The sequence below is a fragment of the Pezoporus occidentalis genome, unplaced genomic scaffold (genome assembly GCF_034315485.1).
Source record: "Pezoporus occidentalis ecotype Australia unplaced genomic scaffold, CSIRO_AGI_Poc_V1 ctg73, whole genome shotgun sequence".
NCBI lineage: Eukaryota > Metazoa > Chordata > Aves > Psittaciformes > Psittacidae > Pezoporus > Pezoporus occidentalis.
Window position 1 is genome coordinate 94,708 of NW_026916082.1, and position 18,861 is coordinate 113,568.

General features: G+C 41.5%; 1 protein-coding gene across 3 annotated transcripts in view; it reads left to right on the top strand.

Moving 5' to 3' along the window:
- ARMH3 (armadillo like helical domain containing 3) overlaps positions 1-18,861 on the top strand; it is a 130,939-nt gene that overhangs the window by 51,442 nt on the left and 60,636 nt on the right. For 2 of the 3 annotated variants that reach the window (XM_062601846.1, XM_062601847.1), the window contains 3 exons: positions 5,960-6,042; positions 6,532-6,658; positions 9,345-9,420. In XM_062601846.1, coding sequence (XP_062457830.1) covers positions 5,960-6,042; positions 6,532-6,658; positions 9,345-9,420 — 286 coding nt within the window. Of the gene's footprint in view, positions 1-5,959; positions 6,043-6,531; positions 6,659-9,344; positions 9,421-17,899; positions 18,168-18,861 lie in introns of those variants that run through there. The other variant, XM_062601848.1, reaches the window with a different exon arrangement.

Consider the following 18,861-nt stretch of genomic DNA (forward strand, 5'->3'; position numbering starts at 1 on the left):
GCTTCTGTCTGCCACAGAGTTTTAGTGGCTGGGAGCAGGAGCTCGGCAGTGCCTGTGGCAACAAGCAGGGAGGCAGCGGATAGAGAAGCTGTCCAGACAAGTGAATCTTTACAACTATGAGTAGGGTGCTCCCTCCCTGTCAGAGCAGAGGGAAGAAGGTGAAGCATGTTGAATAGTGATGTTGACAGAGCTTTTATTGCTTCCCTTGCTCCCCTGGGAGGGGACTGCAGCAATGGTGCAGCAGTTTTGTTTCCTAGCACTTTGGCTGATTGACAGGAAGCTGCAAGTGCTGTCCCTGTGTAATTGATTCACTTGTCCAAGGATGCTGGGATAGTTTGTGCCGCAGGGAGTTCTGGTGCATTAGTTTGTAATAGCAGTATAGCTATTTCTCGGACATGCTTCATATTCCTGCTACCTCTGTTGTTTTTTTCTGTCAAACCCTATCTGTAGATATTCATCTCCTGCTGAGTTTGTTTTGATCACTGTTCTGCTGAGTGTCTGCCAGTGCTGAACATGGCCATATCTGCACCCTCTTAACACTCAGGTCATGTCAATACATTGTATTTGAGCTTTTTGTATCCCTACTTCTGAGTTTATCTTCAGGTATAGCATTTATCACATCTATTACAGGTGGTTACTCTGTTCTGGAGTCTGTCCTCATAACAGCACAGTGGGGTATATGCTTATCCTAGCTTAGCCCTTCTGACTTCCAGCCTGGAATAGGAGAGTGAACTGGTCTGTGGTTATGGTATTGTCATGTTGTGAGTGTTATTTCCACAGTCTGTGCTGTAGTTTCCCTTATGTAAAAGGGGGTCATGCTGAATTTTGGAATCTGGAAGAGCATGATGAGAGGGCATTGTTTTGACCATTACTTTTTAGCAGGTATTTGGTGTTGACCAGTTAGAAACAGAATCCTGAGCGTAGGTGGGCTTTTGGTTCCTGTTGCTATATTTATGCTTTCAGTGCTGTTGCAGATAGGATGGTGCTGTTTACCCTTTTGTGTAGGAGAAGTTGAAGCACAGACATACCAAAGTGCTGCTTCCTGAGGAGCTGAATCCAATTTGTTTTCCATTACAGTCTAGTGCATTAATCCTTACCAGATCTGGCTAGAGTGGTATGTACCTTAGCTTGAGAGTATGTGTATGTGAACAGGATGGCTGTAAGAGGTCCAGGGTGGTTACTGTGCTGTAGCAGCACTCCTAGGTGGAAGATTTCTTTGCAGCATTGAAGTGTTACCCAGATGGCATCATCAGCTGCCCTATAGTGATGTGTGAGTGAGGATCCTCCTAAGGGGGTTGCCAGTTGAAGTACTAAAAAGAGAACACAGAATACACTGTTGGTACAATGGTAACTTCCAGAGGCAATGAGAAAAAAGAGTGTGCCCTGAGAGTTGGGGAGTACAAAATGGCAGGATTTTAGTAGAGTCCAGGATCCTGTTAACTGATGTTATACTGCAGATGAGGAGCCCTCACATCTCTTTTTCTCCTTTGCTCCTTGGTTGAGGGCCATTGTATGCGCCATTAGAAGATATTTGACCTGTAAGTGCAGCTGATGCAGTGACAGAGGCCTCCATACTCTGCTCAACCGATCCAAGCTCTCATTGATGTGTGTCTCAGGGCTGTTCTCTTCTGCTCTGTTGTGTAATAACACATCAGAGCCTTCTGAAGCTCTTGGCAGAGTTTGTGCTACATTCTGACTTGCCTAAGGGATGGTACTGCTTCTTTTCTTTTCCTCCTTTTCTCTGCTTAACCTGCCTCCATGCTCCTGTTGCATTACACGTGACGCATACAGTGAACACTGAGACACTAAATAGAACAGAAACTGTTCCAATCCCAAATGTGCTGGGGCTGAATATACTTCTGTTTGAAATGAGGCTTACAGGGAGAGAAGGTAAATCTTCTATGGAAGGAGGAACAGAAGGAGGGAGCGAAGGGCATCTGTAGCAGGAATTACTTCCTTCCTGGGAGAAGAGATGTTGGGTGCCCACAGTCGTATCACAGAGGATTGCCTTGAAGAAGGGTAACAAATAACTGAGCAGGGATACTGTTGCTCCTCAGCACACAGGCTGGCCACAGGAGCTGATAAAGGAAAGTGTCTGCCCTCAAAAGCAACTGTGTAGCAGAGGAGCTAAGAGCTTCTTTCACTGCAGTCATTTCAGTTTTAAAAGCAGGGAGGGTATCTAAAGGCTGGTGATGTCCCTTTTCATCCTTTGGCTGAAATCCTTGGGAGAGAAAATTGCCTAAAAAACCAACCTGTATACTTTACACCACTCACAAACAGCAAATCATACGGCTTCATGTCCAGCATAAGTGTCCACTCAACATACTTTCCTACTTGGTTTTGAGGATATAAATGTAGGTGTTCAGGGCTGTGCCCTTGTTGATTTAAGATGCACAGCCAGTGTGCTCAGCTCAGGTCACAAAATTAGGAGCTTGCATGCAGATACTGATGGCTACTAGTTTAGTTTAGTTACAGCCTCCTGATTTTGTTGCAAAATAAGTTCTAGTGACGCTATAGTATTGTGGATGTTTCAAGACTCACCATAGCAGATGTATTGTGTCCTGGGAAGGGATGCCAAGGATAACTTCAGTTAAAAAAAACAAACAAAGATTCTAGAGGTTATTGCAAAAATTGTGCTGTTTTTCAGCTAATGTTGAAATGTATTTCATGCCCAAACCATCCATCACTGTTAAATCCTGGAGCACAAACAATTGGGATAACATGGCTGAGCCCAAGCAAGGGCCACAGTTTGCTTGTGCAGCTGAGTGACTGAACTGCTCTTCTATTGGGAAAAAACATGGATAATTTCCTGGCTTCTGTGAGAGGGCAGCCTGCAGATTGGATATGAGAGGTGAACAGTCAATTGCAGCAGGGAAGAAGTGACACATTTGGTTTGGCTTCAGGTTGCTGAGGAGTAGTAGTAGCACTGCTTCATTGGAGCTCAGGGCAGAAAAGCATTCAGACAGTTGGACCTTTGCTCTAAAGGTTTATTTTGTGTGTTTAGTTGTCCCTGAGGGGTGCTGGGCATTTGAAGCTGGAAGTAAAAGTTGTCAATCCTGAAAACTCCAGGGCATAGCTGTCCTCATTTTCAGTATGTGGTTTGCCTTACAAGCAACAGGTAGCCATTAATGTAAGGGTTCATTTTCCACAGTTTTTCCTAATTAGGAGCACTGCAATTGTTTTAGGAATGTGTGGTTTCCAAACAGTTGGATAAATTTGCCTGTGCAGTGCACGCTGTGACTGTAAACCTGTGGCTCTTCTGACCAGCTTTGAGCCCAGCACTGACTTGTTTCTTCATATGAAGCATGTCCCTCTCCTTCCTATCTCTTAGGGAAGCAACAGCCTAGACTGGCTGTGAGTGGGCTATGACGCGGTGCAATTCATTTCAAGCAGTGGTAATCTTGTGTCTTCTTTCTAACTGGAGTAGGAAAATTAAACATGAGCAAATTCATCACAACAGTTGGAACAAACGTAGGAGCTGTTGTTGGGGTGGAACAGAACAAAAGTTCTCCTTAAGTGTCATCACCAACATAGAACATTGCAAGTGCTCTACAGTTCAGAATGGTATCTGAGAAATAGTGCAATGGGCAGTTGCAGAGTACTTGTTTCTGGCAGTCAAGGAGTGCTTGTGCTCTGGACAAACAATGGTAATGCTCGTTCTTTTAAAAACAGTGTCTTTCCATCCCAGGCAGCTTTCATGTTTACTGTGTTTGGATGTTCAGCAGTTTCTTGTCATGCTGTGTGATCACCCGCTGGCAAAGGCCTTTCAGCAGGGTTCTGGGGGGAGCCTGAGAAGGTATGGGCTTCACGCCACTTGTTAGAGGAAATCCAGAGCTCTGCCGCTCTGCTCTCAGAAGTCCCAACTGCTATTAGTTGAACAGCAGCGGCTGGTCACAAGATGTGGCTGTGTGGGATTTCGCGGCTGGGAAAGAGGTGCTTATAACTATTAGAGAGATGGCCAATAAGCTGCTGTGACAGAGATGCAGGATAGCTGTCTCCAGTCCAAGGCGCTGACTGCCGGAGACTCCACTTCTTTGCTGTGGAGGCTTGGTTACCTTGGCAACGTGTTTTTAGCTGGATCTCTGCTCCGGTGGAGAGCCTGTCTATACCTGCTACTTCTTTGTTTTGAAATGGCTGGTTTACAGGAAAATACCTGACAGAGTATTTCCAGAGCTGGATTACTGTGGAATCCACTCTCTGCTTTTGGTCCCAGGAGTTTCAGTGTGGTGATGAGGTGATGATGATATGGGGAGCTCTGTGGCTGGATTGAAGAGGTGTTAATATATCTGCTTTGTGAGGTGGGCTGCTACCATGGAAGGGAGAGATGCTGCTGCTGCTTGTTAAATCCTGGAATAGCTCTGAAAGATGACCTGCATGTCTGGAGTTTACAGAGAACTTTTTGTTCATTCTGGTTTGCAGTTCAGCATCAAGCTACCACCTGGTAGATTAAACTGAAGTAACTTCTGTCTGCGATGAGTAAATACCCACACTAGGGCTATAGGCTTCCCTTTTGGGGGACATATATAAACTTTTGACACTCCTGGTGAACTTCTAGCATTCGAAGGTAGTGGTTGCAGGACTACATTCAGAATCAGACAATTTTGTTTCCTTCCGGATCTTACCAGGCTCTTCACATCTGTCTTTTTACTGTATGTTTTTTGGTTTTCCCTTTTGTGAATATTTTGTAATCCTGAAAGGGGAGGAGGTTGTGTGTGTATCTAAACCTTGCCCTTAGGTGATTCCTGTTCCCTGTGCTTTATCTCTTATTTTATAGGAATGTAGATGAATGGTCTGTTCTCTGTATTCTGTGGGCTTCGCCCAGACTGGAGTTGGTTTTCTCAGGGGTTACTGTGTAGTGTGTAACAGCTGTGCAACAGTGGGGGGAAGGATGGATTTACAAGTTCTAATTATAAGAGATTGGAGTAGTACCTGGTGCTACTCTCTTAGATGCAGGTAACAATTACTAAGTAATTGAGAGCCTTTTTAAAAAGGTCTGCATTCCAGCTTGACTTTGCAGGCCACCTAATTCAGATGTTTTAAGTCTTTGACATCTGTTGACTTTAGAGCAGAGTACATTAAGAATCTGTTAAGCAGGCATCAGCTTTCAGTGCTGAGCAGCTTAAGAGTAATGCAGAGAGCAACCCTGAGTAATGCAGAAGAAAATAGCTTTCCTTCTTTGAAATTTTCAAGAACTAATAAAAACAAAATAAAGAACTTCCCATTTTACCAAGTGCACGGAATACAATTGTTTAAATTTTGTTTGATTAAAGCTCTTTTAGCCAACCTTTTTGTTAATTCCCACTATTGCTAACTGATTTTGAGCAGCTACAGCTATGTTTGTTTTTTAAACAAGTGTGAACCAGATCTGTAATCTCTACTGCATAGCCCTAGATAACTGACACAATAAAGTGCTACATCCTTCCTTGTAACATTGCAGCAGCATTGACACAGAGCTACAGAAGAGCTATGCTGTGGGTTGTTTGGGTGTTTTTTTTCTTGTTACTTTGGTTTTTTTTAACTGCATGTATCAACAAGAGTGACAGTTTGGGGCTGACTGTGCATACATCATGTTGGTGATGTATGAAGCAGAAATGAGACAGTTGGAATCTCCAACCCCTATCTGCTCACTTCAGGATGTAGCAGATAGAAAAATCTCCCCTGAACTGTCTAAGCTAACAACAGACTTACCCTGAGGCTGAGCAGATTTGATTGGGAAGTCAGTGAAGGAGAATAAATGTGGACAGTGAAATAGCTGTCACTTTCCTGTCCAGCACAGTATTTTAGCCAGGAAAAACCCCAAACAAACAAACAAAAAATGCCATGTAAATTGATGTATTTATGAGAGGTGAGCAGCTGGCGTTTAATGCTAGATAATGAAAATAGATCTATATTTAGGTGACTTGCTGAGGATGATTTTGCTTTTAATTTTATTTAAAAAATACATGTAATTTTCCCCTAGCTTTGATCAACTTGTTGAAGTTCCTCATGTCTAATGAGACTGTGCTGCTGGCCAAGCACAACATCTTCACCCTTGCCCTTATGGTGAGTACAGGCAAAGCAAATATTTTTATTTTAAACAATTTAATTTTGAATGAATCTTAGGAAAGAATCCAGGATTTCTGGGCTAGGAAAGACATACCAGAACAAGACAACAAAGTGAACAAGTATCATCGTGGTTGGTTTCACTCGATGTTTGGAAAGGGCAGCGTTTGGACTTACCGTAGGGTCTGCTCATTGAAATAAACAAGCCTATGTGAGGACTGGCTTAGTTTAGTTTTCCAGATTGGTAGTGTTTTTTCTTGTTCTGTGGCCATTAGAGTGTTTTCCTGGCCCCAGATACAATAATATTTAAGTTTCCTTTCTGTCTCTTCTCCATAATAATGAAAATAATACAATGAAGTGATGTAATACTGTGCAATGCAACTGAGAGCTATTTCTTTAATGGTTTTGGATGTAGTTTGAATTGGTTTTGTTGCAGAATAGATTTTGAGTAAATACTCCGTTGTAACTTCTTTTCACTTCTTTGTATAGGTTGTGAACCTGTTCAACATGTTCATCACTTACGGAGACACCTTTCTTCCCACTCCCAGCAGCTATGATGAGCTGTATTACGAAATCATTCGGATGCATCAGAATTTTGACAACCTTTATTCTATGGGTGAGTAGCTCCTGACTGGTGAGGAGTACTGTGAGGGTGGTGGTAGAGGGATGATCGTGTCAGGTGTTTTTCATCCACCTGCTAATCATATGTCTTGGCAGTGGACATGTTTTGTGTACTAGGATGTGTTTGGTAAATTAAGAATTGAGAGGGGGATAAACTTGTTAAAGGTGTAATTTTTTTAGTCAGAAAAAAGAAAAGGGAACAAACTCATTGCTTCTCTAACAGCTACATACTGTGGTTGGAAATACAAGTTTGTTGGCACAACTGGGAATGTGGTATTTCACGCATCTTCGCATAGTTTACATCTATTGCATTCAACAGTTTCAAGTCAGAACGCAGGTATGTGCTGCAGAACCAGCCAGCACAGAGAAACTCAGTGCAAACAAGAATTTGGAAAAGAATTTGAGAAACTTATAGCAAGAAGCTTGCTGTGCTAGACAAATCACATCTCCTACACTCATTGCCAAAACAAACCAAGAAAACAGCCTTCACAAACCTGCTTGTAATGACAAGCGAATCACTGGACTCAAGAATGTGCCTATTGGCAAAACAGGGAGAAGCTGCCATCCTTCAAAGAGAGAGACATGCTGGAATGCCACCAAGTGATGCTCAGCAGAGAAAAGGGGAACAAAAAGAAGGAGAGCAAGGAATGCATGGAGGCACAATCAGGCAATGTACACACAGGAGCCTGCAGCAGCACTGGTATGGAGCCTGCAATAGCACTGGTATAGTGCCTGCGTGCTTGAAGTTCTGAAGCAAAGAAGACAGCTATAGGTTTTGTTTGCTTCTTCTAGAAGCACCTTTCTTCACCCCCTGCTCCTTTCTCAGTGTGATCACCCAGTAAACAGCAGGAGTTAATATAAGCATATAAGGGGAGTTAAAAAGGCAGTGGGAGGGAGACAGTTGGCCACAGCCCTCTTCTGATATGGGAGAGAACTATCATCACCTAAATAAAATTAGCTGAATACTCCCTGCAAGTGCAAGCAAAAATGAACTGCCCTTTTGTACCAACTTCCTACTGTTTTCATCCATTATATAAGGGATCACTTGGCTATTTTTGTGCCCTTTGAGCATACAAGATTTTTTGCTAACCCATTTCCTACTCCCAAGAATTACAGCTAGTAAAATGAGGTGCTTTTACTAGCTAGTAATTTTTCAAATCTGTCCTGTGTGGAAGCTGAAGGAAAGTGGAACGGAAGAATAACACTCAAATACTTAGTTGGGTTGCAACAGGCACATCTGACCTGTTGAAACAATTCATTTCCCACATGATTTTTTTCATCCTGCTACACGAAGCAAACCCCTTTGAATTAATGGAAACCCTCTCTGAATACATTACTTCAGATATTCAAGTACAACACGTACTGTTTGGCAAAATGTTACCCAGAGCTGACATCATTGTTTTTTTCCTGCAGATGACATGTAATAGTAGCACTAGGAAGTGAGAAGGTAGCACTGTTTCAAGTTAATGAAAGCCACAGTTTAACCAGGAGTCCTGACAGCTTCCCTTTGCTTGTCAATCCATCTCACAGGGACTACAGTCACCCTTCTTTCTCTTAGCCTTGGGACATCTGTTAGCACAAATGAGAAGGCTACTCTGTCCTTCAACTTCCCTGTTAATGTGGTTGAAACTTTCAGAGTTGGAAGTGGAGATGAAATCTGATTGCTTTGGGTTTTATTAATTTATTTTTCTTGTCCTGAATCTGAACTTTATCCAGATCTGCCGGATTGAAGGCTTTTCTCATGTGATAATAGGCATGAGTATGAAGCCACTCTGCTTATGAATTCACTTGTAGCATCTGTATTTGTAGATGATGCTAAATTTGCGTGATGTGCTTTTCCCTCATGTCTAAGTTGAGGGTGAACCTTCCTTGTGGAATGTAACCACCAGAAAACCCTCTATATACAAATTAATAGAAAATTCTCTCTATTTCGGCAGTATGGAAATTAACCAAACATTTGCTACAGGCTCTGTTACTGTTTTGGTACTTGCAAAGAGATGTGCAGGTAGCTGCCACCATAGAAACATTACATACTCTGACCTAAATAAATATTTTTGGTACTCTGGCAGAAAAGAATTGGATTCCCTAGAAGTTCTTCTTGTTGCAGAATGTTTTCAGATCTGCTCCCAAGTCTGTCAGAGACCATCTGTGCTGCAGAACAACACCCTTGTTCCTACAGAGAATGTTTTTCCCTAGGCTGGTGTGTAATTCTTCTCTTCATTTCCAGATAAATGGGGAGGTAGAGAATCCATCACTGCTGGGTGGGTTTAAATTGCAGGATGTAGTCCAGCTCAGATGGAACCTTGCATACATAATAGGAGCCGGAGGAGAATGGTGGTGTGTGGAATGAAAGGTATCACTGACCTGGGATGCTGCCCCGTTTCTGGGGAAAATGAACTTTAATATGTGGTGATAAAAGCATTTAGGAGAACTTAGGCTCTTCTATTCTCTCTGTTTCCTGTCTGCCAACCATTATTTTGTTCTGCTCACCTCTTCTGTGCTCCTTACCTTTCAGAAGGGCATTGAAGGGCACTCCTGCCCTGGATCACAGATGATTTCAAAGATGACCTTTGTTCTGATGTGCTTCCCAGACTGTCATCTTGCTAAAGCAGATTTTTTGACATTTTGGATTAGAAAAATGCAATTCTGTGCCAGCACTGTTAATTGTCTTTTCCTTTCAGTTCTAAGGCTGTCTACCAATGCTGGTCAATGGAAAGAGCCTGCAAGCAAGGTGACTCATGCCTTAGTCAATATTAGGTAAGGACTGGAAGTTAATAACCATTTTAAAGATTCTTGTGTCCTGTGTGACTGCGTTCTTACCGTGACACTTTCACATTTGCTGTACTGAATTTAGTTTTGAATTTGTTCCCTTTGTTGGGCTAAATTGCTGCTCCATACAGGGCCCACTGGGATAAAGGGAGGATCACCAGAGTTTGATTGTCCTCTCTCTAATAATTCTCTTGGCTCTTCTTTAGACTGAGTGCTTTCAAAGCATGGCACAAGCTGTAATGAGCTAATCCTCGCAGCATTCTTGGGAGAAGTTGTATAGTAGGGAACAATGCTGTGCTGGCAAAGCAATTGTGGATTTCTGTTGCGTGATTCTGTTGCAATTCTATGAAGCTATGAAGGGGGCTATAAGCCAGCTGTAATAAGCAGGTTCAAGGCCTCTTTTAACATTGCAAGATTTGTGTGTGTGTTTAAAATTGATTATTTAGGGACATTTCAGTATTCTCTTAAACCTCTTCCTCCTGCTCAAGGGCAGAAGTTATGTTCTCCTTGTAAGACTAAGGAATATCTGGGGGTGCTGTTGTTCTGTATTCCTTCCTGACAGCCGTAATTTCTTGGTTTTGCTTCTGTAGCAGCTGGGTACTGGGCAGGAGGTTCCTGGATCTGATGGACTGGAAAATGGAAGAATGTTGAAAGAGAAAATTCATTGGTTATCTCTGGCTTGTAAACAAACCGTAAAAGATACAAGTATTTATCTGTCCATAGTTTCCCTGGTCACCCCAGGCACTTGGTGTCTACGCTATACTGAGTAGCTCAGTTTTCCACATTGCTAGTACTTGTCATTTTCCTCACTGCAAAGAGATTGTGTAGGACAAGGTGTCTGAGGGCACCTTTCAAGTCAGTATACATCTTACGTGTCTATAAACCACCTTACAGGTTCCCTTAGTAAGTCTGTAAGCTTAGTAACGTCGCGTATGGTTTCAGAAGATATATTTTGCTACTATCCTTATCACTGTTTTTTGTAAACAGTTGTAAATGGACGCTCGTGGGCAGATAATGCACTTGGAGTGAAGCAGCAGAACAGATAGTTGTTGCCAAATTAATGTCATTTAATGTGACACAAAGTGCCTGCCCTGGGAATTCTCTGTATACCCAGGAGAGATCTCTAAACTGGGAAGGGAGGAAAAATAAAAGCACTTGCGCTTGCGCTCACCTCTGGTTTGTGCAATCAAGAGTTTGTGATACCTGTCTCTGGACAGCCTGTATCAGGCATGTTTCAGTGCGTGGTGCTGTCTGGAACCAGTGAAGCCTCTAACATGTTTCTCTTCTAGGCTTTTGGTAGCTTTCCCCTGCTCCATCGAACTGCTCATGTGCATTGAAATTTTGTGTCATCTTTCACTAGCCTAAGAAGTTTTCATGAATGACTGCTTTTCATTTAGTGAAATTAGGAAAGGTCTAAATTAGTGATGATTCAAGGCTTAGAGAGGGATTGGTATTCAGAGAAGCTAGTCTGTTTGACTTACCTCCTCTCTGCCTAAAAAAAGGGGGGGGGGAAGGGAGGGTGTGTAGGTATTTTGAATTTCCTCTACCAGTTTGTTCTCTACTCATGGTAAAAATATTACATTTGAAGGGCTCTTTAACTGAATAGATTTTGGAGCAGCCAGTTGTTGAAAGCTGGACAGATCCAAAAGTACTGTGCTTTTGTGAAGGTGATCCACAGCGTGATGTTTCAAAATGGTGACTACTACTTTTTTTTGCAACAACATGCTTTAGAAACTTCCAAAAGATTCATTCCCTACAGGGAAAATAGCTGAAATGAAAGGCGTGAGATAATGTGGTAATACTCCGTTTTGGCCTAAAGACTGGATTTAGGCATTTGAAAGCTGCATATCGCGCAGCAGAAGGACAAGAGGATAATTCTTCAAGGAATGCCTCAAGCTTTCCAGGGTCTGAAGTTTTCTGCAGTCTGTTTGGAAAGACCATTTTGACCTTGTCTGTTGGCTACTCCACTTCTCCAGCAATGTTGTAGGAGGACTTGACACTAGGGCCACATGTTTTCTTCTGGTGTTGGACCAGGAGCACAAACTGGAGCCTTGTGCACACATGCCTGTGGCTCTGTTGCAGAGAGTCATGGAGATGTTGCAAGCCCATATCACCAAAGAGAAAAGGGAGAGAAGATGCTTGAGAGGAATGAACCATTTAGGGCTGATGGCTTTAGTAGAGAAACACAGTATATTAATGAATGACAGTATTATCCTTAGATGTAATTTTTTTATGCATCGATAAGGATGTGCTGATTTGAACCTGGCTTAGCTCCCCATTGTCTGTTTATGCCCCTTTGGTTTCCCCTTAGAGTAGTCTTACTGGACTATTTCTTATTCGGATGCCTTTGCCATGAAGGGAATGAGTTTAGAGAAATTCACCTTATGCTGCATTTTTCCCTCAGCTTGTTCTATCATTCTGATAAGTTGTTATGAGCAAGGATTACCTGCTTTTTGCTGGTAACAGTGCTGTGCAAAGTCACACTTGGTTTGTACCTTCATCTCATTCCAACAGCTACTTAAAAAAAATAGATTAAAACTGTCAGTTCATTATCCTAAGGCTTTTGGTAGAAAAGATTATAAATGTAAAAGCATCTCTGTGTGCATGCACATAGAAAGCTTTAACAAGTGTCTTAAATCCTAGCGTACAGTCTTACATGTATTTTTGCTTGAGGAGGAGTGAGTTGTAAACAACTTTTCAGGGCTGCAATGCATTTGTTTTATAGGAGTAACTGTAAACACATAAAACAATCCTGCTTGTACCCCATGCTGCTGGATTGGCAAGGTCATCTGGTTAATTGCTTTAATACAGAGTCAGGATGAGTAATACCTAGAGAATCTTTGACACTTCATTTAAACTCAGCTGCAGAGGGAGATCCCACTTTGTGTATCCTGTTATCCTATGAACTGTACATCTCAGTTGGACTGTATTCTCCACTAGGCAGTCTGATGGAGTTTTGGTTGTTGCTGAATAATCTGATTTTTCTAGACCTTACTCCAGCGGAAAAAGCAGTCACGAATGTTCTTTTTGCGTATTGTGAGACAGGAAGGCTATTCCTACCTTCTCTCCATATCTCTCCTTTTTACAGATGATTCATAATTTCTGTCCAACCTAAAGAAAATAAAAACTTGAAGAAGGCAGAATAATAATAACCGCACCTAGTTGAAATCTTCTGTACTGTATTGGAATGAGTGATCCCTGTTGCTGTCCTGTCCCATAATAGTGATTATAATGTCTGTCTATGGATTTGTATCTGTCGTTTATGTAAATAATTGAGACATGATGGACTGCAAGATGCAGCTGCAGCACTGATGGGGTTGAAATAGAAGCTGCAGCAGTTAGTGGTTTGAAAACTCACCTTCTCACCTATGAGGAAATACGCACATTTTGAGGCAAGTAATTTTTTTAAGCTAACAAGCCTCTTCAAGATAAAATTGTGCAGGTTTGCATTTAATGAGAATTTCATTAACACAGGGTTCAAAGGGGCATCTTCTGATTGCTCACACAGTGAGGAAGGTGGCAGCTGAATCCCTGTATTCTTTTAATAGACTTTCTCCAGATCAGGATTTTTTCAAGGTGAATAAATAGATTAACTCAGTGATTAATAGACTGAATTTCCTCATTGTCTGAAATTCAGTCCCATCAGAATTTTTAAAGTAATTTTATTTTCCTCTCCGAAACACTTTTCCCAAGTAGAGAGTAAATTTTGGGTATGGAACTAGGTGACAGGATTTTTTTTTCTTTTTAAAGGTGTTTTATGTGCAGTTGTAGCATACGCTGCAATCATTGCTTGGGTGCTTTTATTCACTCTTCTGTTTTGCAGCTACTTTTGTTCCACATGAGCCACCCTGTGTGATACTCTGGTTGTTCAGGAGGTGCTGCTTCTCCCAAGGCTGCTTTTGGGGTTGTAAAGGATAGATTGGGGGTTTGGGAGGAGAATTTAGAGCATCACATGGATGTGTATAAAATGGTTGTGCTTGCTGCTAGCCTGGACAGGAGCACACTGAAAGAACATTTACGATTTCACTTAGGTGAAAGAAGGCCAAATTGGACTGTGCTAGTTCGTTGAGGGATACATAGTACCTTCAGCGTTGGTCTGCTTTACTGCAAGGAATTTAGCATCTGTTCACAGGGAAAGAAAAGCTAAATGCTGCTGACCTCCTCCTGTGTTAATGGGTAGCTGTCGCATTTAAGCAGGATACAAGCAAGAGCACCTGATGGTAGATAAGGGTTTCTGTATAGAGAAGAGGCAATACAGTCAGCTGAGACTGTGTACAGAATATGTATTTATATGTGTATACACGCACACATACTTTCCTCCTACCCTCTCCATACAGACAGAATGGACACACGTGCATGTTTCTTGCCAATATGAGTAAGAGAATGAAAAAGCCTGTTTATGAAAATAAATGGTCAAGAAAGTCTAAGTGCATATGTATAAAATATGAATATCTGTGTGTATAGTATATGTATACACACATATATATGAATGTGTGCATTCATATATATAAAAATACATATACATAATCTTGTATATACTTATAAAAAAGATTTATATAACGCACACACACATCTTGCCTTTAAGAATACAATATGTATTGCTACAATACAATACAATAATGAATTATTGACAATACAATAATGTATAGCTAAAAGCCATAATTTCAAGCTGGAAAAAAAAACCCTACCACTTTCTTGTTTTCAGCTTCTCTGAGATAAATCACAAGTGTTGACTAAGGATGCCCAAGCATTGCTCCTGTCAGCAGTGTTACCCTGGGTATGTACATAACCCTGGGACTGATGAACAGTGCAGGATCATGCAGGACTGCTCGGCTTGGGCCAGCCAGTGCTGAGTGTGGAGGGTGCTGAGGCCATGTAGGTTACCTGGAGTTCATAAACCTACTTGTGAGGGCTACCACTGGCAGAGTAACGACTCCATTTGGTTGTTCACTGAGGTGTGTTTAATGGTAATGACCTCTGACATGCTGTCACTGCTAATCAGTCTGACTGAGCTCAGATCGCAGGCTAGTACAACACAGTCAACAATTACTATTTTTCTTTTAATTAAAAAAAAAGTGACAAAACCAAAGAGAAATTCATAAATATATTTTATTGGTACTTTAAAATCCAAACATGATGTCAAGATTAAGGATCAAATTGTTACTAAAACACTGTAAGAAAACTTCCAGGCTTTGCAAAGGTCGTCTGAAGAATTAGTTCATCACAGTTTTCAGGTGGCAGTCTGAAAAAAATTATGATGTTGAGAAACTGAAAGTGGATTCAAGATGTGGATTCTGGCTTGGTTCTGGATCTTTTCTAGTGGCCTGTAATCACTTTACTCTTCACTGAAGAAGCAAAGTTAGTAGAGTCTTGTCATTTCACATGTTTATTGTTGCATGCTCTTCTGTTAGATAGGGACTGTGCACAGCAGAACAATTCCTGAAATACCACTGTGGTTATGGTGGAGCTTGGTTGCTCAGTGTTCATCTGTTACCACTGGTTGTTTTTTCACTTGACCTTGCAGTATTCTGGTAGGGAAAGTTCATTTGCTAGGAGCAACAGATTTTGATGTGAACAGATTCTGGCATTAGCTGGCACCTGAACAGAGGGAGCAGGTGGATTGAAAGGGAAACACCTCTCTTCCAGGCCTTTGTGAGCAACAGCGTATTATCAGAAGAATAAACAAGAAAGGAAAAAACACTCTTATCTCAGAGTGCGTTGTTTCATTTTTCCATGGCACTTTACCCATGCTCTCAGTGTTTTATTAATGTTTAGGGTTTTTCTGTAGTCATATAACGTCAGCATTTCATTTCTTCTACATTATCTGATTTCTTCTTGAGACTGCAGTGTTAGTTTTCAGTTATTGCCCTTTATTTACCAGCTGATTCATCTTGGTGTGTTTCTCTTACAGAGCCGTAGCCAATTTCATTCTGCTGTAATTTTCTTTCATTCTTTTTCATTCATGCAGTAGCTTAATTAAATGTTGTCTCTGCCACTGGCCCACATCCAAAGAGTAAATCTGTAGTCGAGTGGCGTTGTATGGACCAGTTCCACCAACACTGCAGTGTGGTTCAGCAAGTCCCGGGTCACCTTCCTTCTTTCTGCCAGTAACTTCCATTTCAGTCCCTGCAGCCTGAGAAGGGACTCTGACAATGTCAAGCCTGTTTAATGATTGATTTTTTTTTTTTTTTCCCAGTAAATTTGTGGAAGGATTGATTTCTTGTTTGGTTTTTTGTTTGGGTTTTTTTTTCTTTTTTCTGTAGTGACCTAAGGTTTATACAGCCAATACTGATTTTGAGCAAAGCTCTATGGCGAATGCCTGTATCTAGGTGCCATAGTCACGGCTTGCTTTCTTTAATGCACTTGAAAGCCACCTGCAGGGATCACTTTCTCTCTAAAATTTCGCCCTCAAAGCAAGTAATGATTTTTGGACTGGGAGGGGGATGAACTTGAAGTGATTTATTCCCAGGGTGGCAGCCTTGCTTAGCTGACTTTCTTAACTTTTTTCCAATGTCTGCAATTGTATCAGCTGCTTTCATCTCCTGTCTTCATGTTACAAAGTCAACATGTTGGCCTTTTAAGAGGGAACTTGCAGAATGGTATGCTTTTGTATTTCAGCTGCTCTGTAAGGTGGGGCATCTGTTCAAGGGAGGATTGTTTCCTGGGTGGAAAGGAAACTTCTGCAGTGCAGCCCCTGTTTGGTAGTCTCATCCTAAATTCAGCTAGTGTCTTCATGTGGTTCTTGTAAGGTGAACATCTCACTGCTGTTTACCCTTGTTCACACTTGTCAGCCTTTGTCTTCCCTGCCATTTTGTTGGAATCATTTCTTCCTTAAGATCAGAAAGTTTTGGAAAGTTAGCAAGGATCTGTAGGCTACTTGACAAAGTTTGCTGAGAAATGTTACCTCCATTACTGAGGCATTGCAACCCACATTTCATCTACTCTGTATTGAGTGCAGCCACCCTGTGAACAGGGGAATTCCTGTCTGCAGATCTCATTTACTGGATTCATGGGGACTTACAAAATGGAGTTAGTTAAGCTGCTAGCAATTTTTTGTGGAAGCTTTGGAGGTATAATGTTTGGCATATAGATTCAGCTTCTGTGTCAGGAAATTCAGGGTCTGGAGCTTTGGGAAAACAGTCAGCAGAGGAGAAAAGTGGAAGAGACTTCTTGGTGTGATTATGGTCTCCTGTTTGATTTATGTGAGTGACTTTGCACTGCCTGCTGTGAAGAAGTGTGGCAGCAGGCAAGAAATTCTTTCTCGTTTTGCTTGCCAAATAACCTTCCTCTGTAGAAACATAAAAATAGTGGGGAATATATGTTAGCACTGGGAGTGGTTTTGGTTTATTTCACAAGTGGATATAGTGTTTATTTGTCAGAAGTTGTTTTTGACTCATTTGCAGATAGTTTGTTCTTGAATCCCCTTGCTGGGCACAGACAAGTTATGTGTGAGCTCAGTAATACATTAAAGCAATGGCTGCAAAGCCAGGATGAAATCTTGTAAACATTTCAGGGGTTTTGTTGAAGCACAAAATCCACACAGGTCTGCTGGTTTCTCATGTTGAATGGTTGTATTGTTTCATCCTGTTTATGAGAACAATCTTAATTATTTCTCTGGTGCTGTGGCTGGCCTGAGTTCAGTTTCTAATTGGTAGATTTCAACCTTACAGTCAGCGTCTTTGTTGGTAGCTCTAATGCAGCCAGGAAGCAACCAGATGCTCTTGGCCCCAAGAACTGGCCCTACTGGAACAGGATTGAAGCACAGTTTGAAACATTTCCTTATAGCTTGTCAAAATTTTGCCCATGCTAGTTTTATTCTTTGAGTAAATATAAGGGACTCTGATCTCCACCAGTCTCAAATCTAGCTTTCAAGATTTGCTTTAATGGGGTGAGAACATTAAGCAGCTTTCTCATAACCCAAAAAATGTAGAAATTATTGTGAGCTTAAATAACACCTTTATCCCTTGAAAAATGATGTAGTATAATGCTGTTTTGCTCTTTTTGTTTAAAAGAAATGTGTTACTCACAGCAGCAGCCAGTGTTATTATTCCCTCTTAAAGTCTGTGCTGTGGGATGTGTATTTAAAAAGAAAAAAAGCTTTTCAAAATCCAGTAACGTGTATTTTGTATTATCTTAACACTAGTGGGGGGCCTAAAATTTGGGTTTGCTCTGGAAATGTAAATGCCTTATTCTTTTAATTCTTCCTTTAGGGTAAAATTGACAAAGTACATGCTCATTAAGTACATCTGCTCATTAAGGTAATGAAGTACCTACCTTATCTTGAACTGAAAGCGAGGATAATACATTGTTAGCATGACTGCAGAACTGCAGTCTGTCTGAAGATTGCACCAGAATCTGGGGCTCAGTTCCCTGGGAGCTGTGAGAGGAGGGAATCTTGTTTGTAAGACTTCAGTCATTAGAAGAAATGCACATCATAGCGTTCAGAGTTCAGATGCTTGTCTTTTAGGAGCTCTTCCCACCAAAGGCTGAGAAGGTTGTCTCGCCCTACCAGCATAGGGCCTAGCTTCACAGCCATCGGTAAATACCAGTTGGTTATAGACAAGGCTAAGGTGAAAATAAACTGCTGCCTGGAGAAAAAAAAGGAGTGAGTTGTGATTTCTGTTTTATGTTTTTCCTTTCAAATATGAAAATATTTTGGGCTTTGATACCTGTGTGTCCAGATAGAGACCATGAGATACATCAGAGCTTCAGGTGGTCTGAATTAAATTGACTGTTTGGAAATCCCAAAATGGAATCTTTTGTTATTACCTTTTTTAGTCTCTAATTTTTCGTTTAACCCTTATACCTAGGAGAGTAATACAGAAAGTGATGATGTAGTGTTTCTGAAGCAGCCATTTCTCCCTTAGCTTTGAAGTCAGATTTCTGTTGCCTTTCTGAAGGGGATGCTAACTGGGAAAGATTGGCAGTCAGAAATGCCCATGTGCTTGGCCACTTCTCAGCAATCAGAGCCAGCCAGATTAAGGTAACAGAGATCTCATGAAGAATTCATCTGTGATGGGTATCAGATTCTGATACCATGCTGGTAAGGATTTAGTTGAAGAATGTTACTCTGGCAAAACTGCCCTGCTGTGCTTCCTCAGCCTGTGCTTCTGTGATCACTTGGAGCAGGTATAAACTGATAGTGCTGCTGAGCAGGAGGATTCACCTGCCATTCATTCCTGGCATCACTTCCATGGGAAGCACCCTGCATTGTGCATCTGCATAGAAAGAAGGAGATGGGGGGCCTGGCCCAGGGTAAAACCATCTAGGAAGGAGAAAAAAGAATGAAACAGTATGGTTTAGCCTTGGTCAGGTCTTGAGCCTTCATTACATACAGATACACAAGTGCTTGTGTTAGCAGGCAGCTTGGTGTTAGGGACAAAAGGACAGTCTCTCTCAGCAGCATTGACCTGTTACACCAGTTTATGT